Source organism: Amia ocellicauda, chromosome 8 (genome assembly GCF_036373705.1).
Source record: "Amia ocellicauda isolate fAmiCal2 chromosome 8, fAmiCal2.hap1, whole genome shotgun sequence".
In the NCBI taxonomy this organism is placed as follows: Eukaryota; Metazoa; Chordata; class Actinopteri; order Amiiformes; family Amiidae; genus Amia; species Amia ocellicauda.
The window spans coordinates 26,972,097-26,982,289 of record NC_089857.1 but is presented as its reverse complement, the minus strand read 5'-3'; the positions used below and the strand labels follow the sequence as shown (position 1 = coordinate 26,982,289).

At 40.7% G+C, this 10,193-nt stretch overlaps 1 protein-coding gene across 1 annotated transcript; it reads left to right on the top strand.

Moving 5' to 3' along the window:
* The first annotated feature begins 1,139 nt into the window (after positions 1-1,139).
* On the top strand, positions 1,140-9,804 carry dusp4 (dual specificity phosphatase 4). The gene is made up of 4 exons (XM_066710864.1): positions 1,140-1,671; positions 3,407-3,543; positions 4,541-4,760; positions 6,154-9,804. The coding sequence occupies exons 1-4, from the start codon at positions 1,296-1,298 to the stop codon at positions 6,525-6,527; spliced, it is 1,107 nt and encodes a 368-aa protein (XP_066566961.1). The 5' UTR covers positions 1,140-1,295; the 3' UTR covers positions 6,528-9,804.
* The last annotated feature ends 389 nt before the right edge of the window (positions 9,805-10,193 follow it).

The window sequence follows — 10,193 nt, the reverse complement described above, 5'->3', positions numbered from 1 at the left end:
TTATCCCTGAGCTGGTGACATAATCATAACAACACATGATTACACCGGGAAAAGAGAAGTCAAATGACGTCTTGTTGTTTTAAAGCTACACTGTTGTTTTGCTAAAGTGACAAAGGCATAGACCACGGTACACCACTACTCCAGTAAATACACTGAAATATTAATAAACGCATACAATCGAAGACGCCAATGTGTCACCGTGCAAACTCTTCTACTCTTTTAAAAGCCACTGTTATTTGCCCTAAACGTACTCTCTCATATCAACCCCTGACCCCTTCACTATCATATTTGGATTTACTTAGATGTGGACTAGAATTTATCATCCACCCCCAGACATAAAATGAAATCATCATCATCATCATCATCATCATCATCATCATCATCATCAACAACAACAACAACAACAACAACAACAACAACAACAACAACAACAACAACAACATACATACATACATACATACCATTATATTATTTTCTTTTCTGGAGTTAGATTTTACCTGCGATGTCTCGGAGAAGGACAGGCAGGGAGTTTTGTTTAAAGAGCCCCTGCGGCGCTGCTACGTGTCAATTGTTCGTGGGCAGAATACTGTAGCAGGTTTTGCTGCATTGAATAGCGATCTACACTGTGCAAGACGGCAGCATATAAGTGACCATCTCTATGCGCCTGCGAGTACGCATGTTGGAAATGCTATGTATGCTAACCACGATCTCTCACAAGGTAGACATTTACATGCTAACCACGCATGCGGCTATTGCAAGCTCCGGGAAAATCTATATAATTGCATTAAAATGACACTCCCGAATTGCATTATTACTATGATTATTCATATTGTGCTGCTGCTCATGTTGCTGCTTAGATGATCACTACTGCACAATAAACCCAAACGTTGCACAAACCAAACAACCGCCTTTGATTCATGGAAGCGGAAAGCGTCACACGTGGGGACGCAGCATCGTTTATTTCACAGCCTTTGACACTCGTTATTTCAGTGTTTCACACCTTCCATTGATCAGCAGCCGCGCCGGCGTCTTTTTTATGAATGAAGGCGAAGGGAAGAAGGGTTAATGAATGGGGCGAGTAGATGACGTCTTCGTGCGTGTGGCGTCACTCTCCGTATTTGGGGCTGGCGGCTGGAGCTCCATTCATAAAAAGGAAGGCGAGGTGGCTGCTTGCGATAGTAATCCTCTCTGGAGAAAAACACAGGACAGCCACACTGCACGGGCTTGCGTGCATAGAAACGGATTGCAGCTGATTGTCCCGTTTGACAAAATAATAGACATTGCATCTGAAGAAAATGGTGACTATGGACGAACTTTGTGAGATGGAATGTACCGTTTTGAAAAGGTTGCTGAAGGACGACAGTGGGAAATGTCTGGTCCTGGACTGCAGATCATTTCTGGCGTACAGCGCTGGACACATCCGCGGCTCGGTCAATATCCGCTGCAATACGATCGTGAGACGCAGGGCTAAGGGCTCGGTCAGCTTGGATCAGATCCTGGCGGGCGACGAGGAGGTCAAAGCCCGCCTGAAAGCCGGACTTTACTCCGCTGTCATCCTGTACGATGAGCGGACGCCGCATGCGGACTCTGTGAAAGACGACAGCACCATTACTTTAGTGCTGAACGCGTTGTGTAGGGATGCCTTCGGGACTGACACCTATCTCCTGAAAGGTAATGCCCGTGTGTGAGCCCAGGCTTAGGTCTCCAATAAATACTGCATATGGTTTGGCCAGGGTGGAGGAGCATCAGGACTGCAAATGATGAATTGACTTAATAAACCATTCATAACAGTCCATGCATTAACAAAGGAACAATCATTGAGAGAGAGAACATGTTACCCCTTTCATAAAAGCTATTGTATTGGGATGAATGTAATGATGCACTCTTCATACATAGCTACAAAATAAAATGGAAAGCATGAATCCCACCAGGAGTGATTTGTGATTTTAACTATTTTTTTATATTTCTAACCAATGTATTCGCTTCTGAATGCATCTGCAACGAAAAGGGAAAATGTGGTGTCCAATTGAATTTTCAAATGCGCACTAAAGCGATGATGTAATGCAGATCCAGCTGGAGGGTAGTATTGTTGAAATCCTCGGAGCACCCAATATGGGTTATAATGTTATTATCAAATACCGTTACTGTAAAACCATTCTTGTTTTCAACGGTCCTGCCTCAATTAAGATATGGCATTTCGAGTTAATACGGGATATTGCACATTGATATATAATGCTACATTTCCTTCTAAGGCATGCAGGATTTAATGTATTTATGCCCGCCTATTGAATAATGCACAAACCACAACATGCCAACAATGAAGTGCTGGTAATGAGGAGTAAAATGCAATGAAAGCTATACTTTGCTATTAATAATAATTATTAACCATCACAGTTCTTACAATTCGAATTGTTTAGTGATTGTAGGAGGACCAAGCTGTTAAAATAATTAAATCACTCAGGCTAAAATAACGAAAAACGAAAGCAAGATGAACACATTTTCCCGGGAGAATGTATCATTTATTTCTCAATTATTGTTTCTCATCTCATTGATCGGATTCTAAGCACATACTTAAAAAATACACAACCGACATATATTTAACCCACGAGTACTTGCATTATAAAACATTTCCAATTATTACAAAATGTTACAGTTTCGATGAATAATGGAGTAAACGTGTGTTGTGTTTACTGAAAGCCAGGGTTTAATGGTAGGTGTCGGACACAAAGCAAAACTTCAACAGCTTGTCAAATCATTGGGCGCAAGGCTGGGATAATAACGGGTTATACATTAGATTTCATGCATCTGAGTGGAGGCACTGCATCCATTCATCTATTGTGCTTTTGCAGCAGCAATCGCCAAACGGTTGAACTAGCTGTTCTTTGTGTTGTTTCATTTTCATTTGAAGGTTGTGTAAATGTTCAATATTACACACATTGTTTTAACTCGGTTCAAATTGGCTTTGAAAATAACCGATTTATATTATTTGTAGTAGTAGTAGTTGTTGTTGTAGTAGCCGGTTTCTTTTACACAAAAAGTGTAATATAGCATACAAGTCATTTTTCTTCTATATCTTTTTGAATACTGGCAAATTACGTTTTACATTTGCACTTAGTAATTAAGACATGCTTTTTAATAACTGCCTAAAACAGAAGGACCTTCTGTTCACAGTCATGGTAACACATGCATTCTAATGCTCAGTTTGTGAACACACTATAATGTAAAAGTATTCTGAACAAACAGCAATTTGGATTATTCATTCAATCATTAAAAGGGGTTGAAAGGGGGTAGATACAATTATTCCATTTTTACAAGTCTATACATGAGGCTCATTTTCCGCTGATTTCTCCTTTACATGTCCTCTCTCTCTCTCTCTCTCTCTCTCTCTCTCTCTCTCTGATCCTAGGGGGCTATGACAGGTTTTATTCAGAGTATCCTGAATTCTGTCTAAAAACAAAAGCTCTGTCCAGCATGTCGTCGCAGTCCAGCCTTGACGTGCCGGAGCCCAGCTGCACGTCCTGTGGCACCCCTCACCACGACCAGGTACCCGCGGTGTGCTGTGCTGCGCCACTGCGACCCGCACGCCAGCCGTTGCGGAAGATACCCGTCATAGCCGGGCAAACAGCTCCCCAGTGCAGGCCATCCGTTGCGCTCGTTTCCATTGTGTGACACTATAGTGCGCAATTGTCAGCCGTGCCGATCGATGATTCTGTATGCATTTGCCATCTCCACATCCAGGGCCAGTGGCGATGGACACATGATTGCGCCCCCAGCCCACCCCTATTATTAGCCACGCCGCAGCGTCGGGCATCCCTTCAGCCGTTTCCTCCGCCACAGCGGGCTGTGTAGTCAAGTGGGTCTCTATTACAGAATATAATGTAGAAAACACGTAGAAGAGAAAACTACATAAAACACACAACGTATTTTCTACGTTAGTAATTAAATCAACAATCAATTAATTAATATATACTTATACAATGTAATATAGTAGTTCAATCTAATGTTTTCTGTGATCATATACTACAATGTGGTCTGGAGACTCTTATGGGCCAGGGTAAACACCACAAGCAGCGTGGATTGTCTTTGCCAAACTGCTATTATTCAGCTAATGAGGTTTACGGTAAGGTCAGTGGAAATCCGCAGAATTGATTTCAGATTACCGCATCATCCCTGCCGCCATCCAACACAAAGCAGCAGCAGAGCTCAGGAATGATATGAATCTGCAGAACAAGACATTTCAGCCTTTCGGAAGGATAACCCAGATTCTTTGTTGTTCTTTGAATATTTAGTAAATATAATTACATTTAATTGACGTATTTAAAATAAACAAAAACGTAAAAAATGTGAAAATAACTGCAATGCACTACACACAGCTATTGCGTGGTATCGGTCTTGTTCCATTTATCCTACAATTATCATGCCATAAATCAACACATGACTTTATAAACCATTGTTACATTTATTCCAAACCAAATAACTGAATGAATCTTATTTTGTGCTACAGTTTTCCTGACTGTATTGTTGTTTTTGTGTCCTTTAGGGCGGTCCAGTAGAAATCTTGCCCTTCCTGTTCTTGGGCAGTGCCTATCACGCCTCCAAAAAAGAAATGCTGGATGCAATGGGGATCTCTGCCTTACTAAACGTGTCTTCAAACTGTCCAAACCACTTTGAAGGGGTCTACCAGTACAAGTGTATTCCGGTGGAGGACAACCACAAGGAGGACATCAGCTCTTGGTTTCTAGAGGCCATTGAGTACATAGGTCAGTACAGGCTTTTTCTGTCATCCCTTATTCGTGACCGTATGAACTCCTTCATCTTAATAAGTTTAGGAAGAGTATCAGACTGTTTTTTGGCCAATACAAACTAATATAACTAGATATAGTCATCATCAAATGCTGTGTCTTTCAATAATGAACTAGTTTCACTGTGATTTTGCACTGCATGGCTAAAAGCAAGAAACATCAGGGGAGAGCCATTTACATTCAAAACAGACCTGGTTTCCTCCTCTTTGTGGTCACAGTAATGTCATATCAACCCACCAGACCCCATGCTGTGCTGATGGGCGACTGAACATGCCATTAAATTGGCCTGCAAATGCTTCACGACAACCGTTTAATAGACAGCTTAGAGAGAACTGTAGCGCAATGCAGGCATTCTCAGTCTACAGCAAATTAACAAAGGAGCAGTTCCTGATTCCTTAATTAAATGTGTCTTTATGGTTAAATTCAAAGGGTTTGCTGATATTTTAATTCAGGAATTGAAATTTAAAATCTCAGTATTTTTGATTTTGTTTTGATTCTATATTGAAAAAATGAAAGTCACCTGAATGCAATATGCATGCTATGCATTTATTATTCCTCTAGAATTACAGGGTGTAGAGAAATCTATAGTTGCACGCAGTATTTATGCCCTTCACACACGTTAGTGCACTGACTCATGTTGTGCACCACAATGTGTTGTATTTCAAATTACAATGGGCTGCGTGATCTCTCCGGCTTGAATTGCTTTGATAGATCTTCACATGAGGGGCAAGCACAGGCACAGAAGATACACTTCACTGAAAAGGCAGGGATTCCTTTATGAGAGCATATGGAATCAAACAAATAGACCATACCGTATTACAGAGTATTACTGCAGGAGACGTGGACTGGTTGCATTAGAGGCAGTATTGGTAGTCTACCGCTTACGTCATTGAATGCAGTGTTTTGGGACTAGGGATGACTCATATCCTTCCTCAGCGCTTCAAAGAGGATTATCCGGCGCTCACACATGCCTCAGATTACACCTATGTTTTCATATGTTGACACAGGCAATAAGGAAAAACTCAAAATAATTTATGCCGTGCTGTCACCATACATGCTCCAAAAAGCTACTCTTTACACCATGTTATATTCTTGTTCAAGCTAAGTCCTGCAATACATTCGAACTTGAAATTCTCAAAAATTAAGAAACATCAAATTACTCTTAACTAGTCTGTTGAAGCAAGAAATCTTTACCTCCAACTGATATCAGGGGTGCTGCAGTTAGGTTAGTGAGGGAGCGGTTATTTATTCAAGACACAGGGATGGAAGTTGACGTGCTGTGTAATCTGTAGTCGGGCACAGGAAGCACATCACTGCCAGTGCTGACATAAGTGTATTTCCTCCCCCGCAGACTCGGTGAAAGACTCGAACGGACGGGTCCTCGTCCACTGCCAAGCAGGGATCTCGCGTTCGGCAACCATCTGCCTGGCGTATCTCATGAAGAAGAAGCGCGTCAGGCTGGAGGAGGCCTTTGAGTTCGTGAAGCAACGGCGGAGCATCATCTCGCCCAACTTCAGCTTCATGGGACAGCTGCTGCAGTTCGAGACGCAGGTCCTCGCAACCTCGTGTGCGGTAGAAGCGGCCAGTCCGTCCGCAGTCAGGGGCAAACCTTCAACCCCTACGTCTCCGTTTGTCTTCAGCTTCCCTGTGTCCGTGGCGGTGCACTCCCAGGCAAACAGCCTCACGTACCTGCAGAGCCCCATCACAACCTCCCCGAGCTGCTGATGGCCGGGGAAGACGTGACCGGAAAACCGCCAAAGATACCGAACATTAGGCCTTTTTTTGGGGACTGCGGGACGTTCGAGGTGCGAGAGAACGGTGACTGCGTTGAGTCGGCGGTGAAGTATCGTTTTCTTGGGGGCACAGATTCTAAGTAAACTTAATAGAACTGGAGAACAGTCAGCTTGAGAAGAAAAAATACAGTTTTTGAGTATTTTTCAAAGTTATTTATTAATATTATTGCTCAGTGACATTGAGTTTTTGACTTGGTCTTAAAACTCCTTTTCTGGACTTGTATGTTTTTACGGTGTGCGAAGGTTGGAACGTTATTGTAGGCTAAACTCTTTTTCAACATCATAGGAAGAAAATGTCATTGCTCCCCTGCCCCAAACTAAAGGGACAGACATGTATGTTATTGTCCAATGCATTTTTATTAGTAAGCTGAAACATCCACAATGTGTCAAGTCAACATCACTTTTTCTGCCAAGTCTGTACAATTGTGACATCTTTATTGATTTGCTTGTTTATTTCCTACATAGCTTTTTTTAAATACCAAAGACCATTATATCAGTATGCTCATAGGCTTGATTTTCCATCCTGTTCTTAATGATATTGACAGTTGAATAGCTATAAATGAAGAAGGAATAATTCTCAAGCACAAAAGCACATATTCAGTATGTTTTCTAGACTCTAAATGAACCCTTACGTATGTTATTTATACATTTACATCAGTTTCTTTCTATTTAAAAAATAATAACGGAATTGGCACTTTACATAAGAGGAGTTAGAAGACGGTGTATGAAGTGATACTACCACAAGGTGCCAAATGCTGTAAAAAAGTTTGTATCTTAACAAGAGCATGGCTGAGCGAAGGACAGAAAAATAATCTGTGCAGGTTAGTGATTTTCATGACAGAACTCAGACCTACTGCAATGCTTCATCAAACTGGCCTGTTTTTGTCGGTGCCTTGTTCGTGGAGAAGGTACGTGCAAGTGTCTGGAGTTCACGGTCATTTTTTCTATTTGAGTGGGTTGTGACTGATGGCCTACAATAACAGGGAACTGATCCAAGCAAGCAGCCCTGACACAAAGTAGCATTTTAAATCTTCTAAACCGCAATACAGACTTTTGTGACCTGCTGTAAAGCTGTTTTTCTACTTTGCTGTAGCTTCCATTTTTATTTTCTTCTCTCAAGACAAAGCAATAACATTGACTGAGGTTGTCTTTATTTTTTCAGTTTCCTGTCATCACAAAAACACTAGACTTGTATTAATGTTTTTGGCATTTTGTTTTCTTCAAACTTGTTTTCATACCTCATATGTGAATTAAGGAGAATCAATTTGTTTTTCTTTTAAGCCTTATTAAGGTTTTTGATAATACTGGTCAAGAGCTTTTTACTTCTGGTTGAAGAGTGATTAGAGTGCTGGTGCTGAAAGCTGTGTTTAAAATGTGTATAGGAGCTTCGGGGGGGAAAATGATGGTTCCTTTCCCTATGACTAATGCTACCAGACAACAATTAGAAAAAGCTTCTCTCCTTAGGGTGGAAGCTATGGTCCAAGTCTGAGGTGGATTGTTTGGTGTAAAGCATTGAGGACTCCACAGCCAACAGTGCAATTCCAAATTAGGAATTAGAACCACAGATCGAGTAGACTAATTTTCACCTCACCAGTTATTTACATGGTAGGCAGCTGGGTCATACAGCTGTTCATTTGAGTGTTTGCCTTAAAAGCTGAAAAGTGCTTTTTTTAATTCTTCTAAACATGGAGTTACATGCTTTAGCTTGGGTTTTCAGACAAAGAGCAAGCAGAGATGTTACTGAAATGTTGATCTAATGTTCTCCACTCCAGTTTCTGACACTTACAGAATGCTTCATTGGAATGACAGTTTCTAGAAATTCCTTGAAATATGACCTACAAAATGACAAGTATATTTGTTGGTTAATATGACTACACTGAACAACGGGCTTACTTAGTGCTCCGGAGAGAATTGGGAAATAAAGAGTCTTGCAGACATGCCCTCTTTCTGGAAAGCTCATGCAGGGTTTCTTTTTGCACTAGACTATCACAGTTTTTCAAGTTGGAAGCTTGTGATGTAACGGACAAATAAGCGAACCTCTCTGGAGAATCAAATCTGCTTTAAAAGGTATTAAAATGACAGAGAGCAGGAGAATAAGTCTATTCCACATGAGGGTATTTTTATAATATTAGTGCCTATAGAAAGTCTGCACCACCTTGAACTTTCACATTTTGTTGTCAGTGACTCAGCGTTTGATCCATTTAAATGTCACATTCACACTTTGACCAGTCTTGGCCGTAAAAGCCTGTAGCTCTTGTAAAGTTGCCCTTGGCCTCTTGATAACTTCTCTGATCAGTCTCCTTCTTGCTCAGTCATCCAGTTTGGAGGGACGGCCTGATCTAGGTATGGTCTTGGTGGTGCCACACACCTTCCACCAAATAATAATCGTCCTGACTGTGCTCCAAGGGATATTCAGGGCTTTTTTTGTATTTTTTTAAACCCATCCCCTGATCTGTGCCTTTCAACAACTTTGTCCCGAAGTTGAGTCTTTGATTTGAAGATTTTACTGTATTTTAATTCAAGGCTAAAAGGCAACAAAAAGTTAACACTTTGAAAGGGAGTGTAGACTTTCTATAAGTACTGTGTGTGTGTGTGTGTGTGTGTGTGTATATGTGTATATAATACATACAGTAAACAAAAGACTCAGTATAGTAAAAGTAAAGAACCTGCATATTAATCAAAATGTACTACCACTCATCTTCAGTGAATGATGGGTTAGGGACACTGGGGGTCATATATAAAACCTGAGTTTTTGGCAACTGTTTTATTGGGTTTTTGTTAGCCTCTAGAACCAGTTTAAAGCTCCTGACCATTGTTTCTGAACCATGGAGAAGGTGAATTGTCAAGAATGTGGGCACCTTTTGTAGAGCACTTTTTAAGTGATGCAATACTGTAGTACAATTTATGTTTGATTTGCACAGTCTTTTGTTGATTCTATAGATACGAAGAGAAGATAGCTGACCACTTTTTTTACACCCATTTAAGTGTTTTAGGCTTAATGATAATAAAAAAGCTGTACAACTGTAAAAAAAATAATGATGGAAAAATGTAATAATTTATACTTGTGTTTAGTGAAATATTGTCCGACTTCCCACGAGAAATGTCATTTATAACGATACGATTTTGGACTCTCCTTCGTTTTTGTCATAGTATGTTCTTTTTTTATTTATTTCTGGAAATGCCACTTAAATATGAATTCATTTTCATAAGTTAAGTCTCTTGTGTGTTTATTGTGATTGTCACCTAAAACCAGTCCCAGAAAGAAAACTGTTATTGTCACTGCACTCCACTCAGCTGTACGATTTCTAATTTTAATATCAGGTGTCTCTGGTTCCTGTACAAGAGTCCTGGCATAGCAAATCAGAAACAAATCATAGCCTTTGACATGAAGGTGCACTATACCTTATTGCACACAGCCCCAGTCCTGAAACAGAGGAGACAACACAGCAGTATCTGGTTACTGGGTTAGAGCAATATGCAGGGCCTTTATATACACTTACGTAGAAGCATGATAAACTACAGGAGCAGAAAATAGAGGGGACTTAAGTCCTTTTCCAGTTAATTAATAAACCAGGTTAAGACCATTTCCACAGGATTC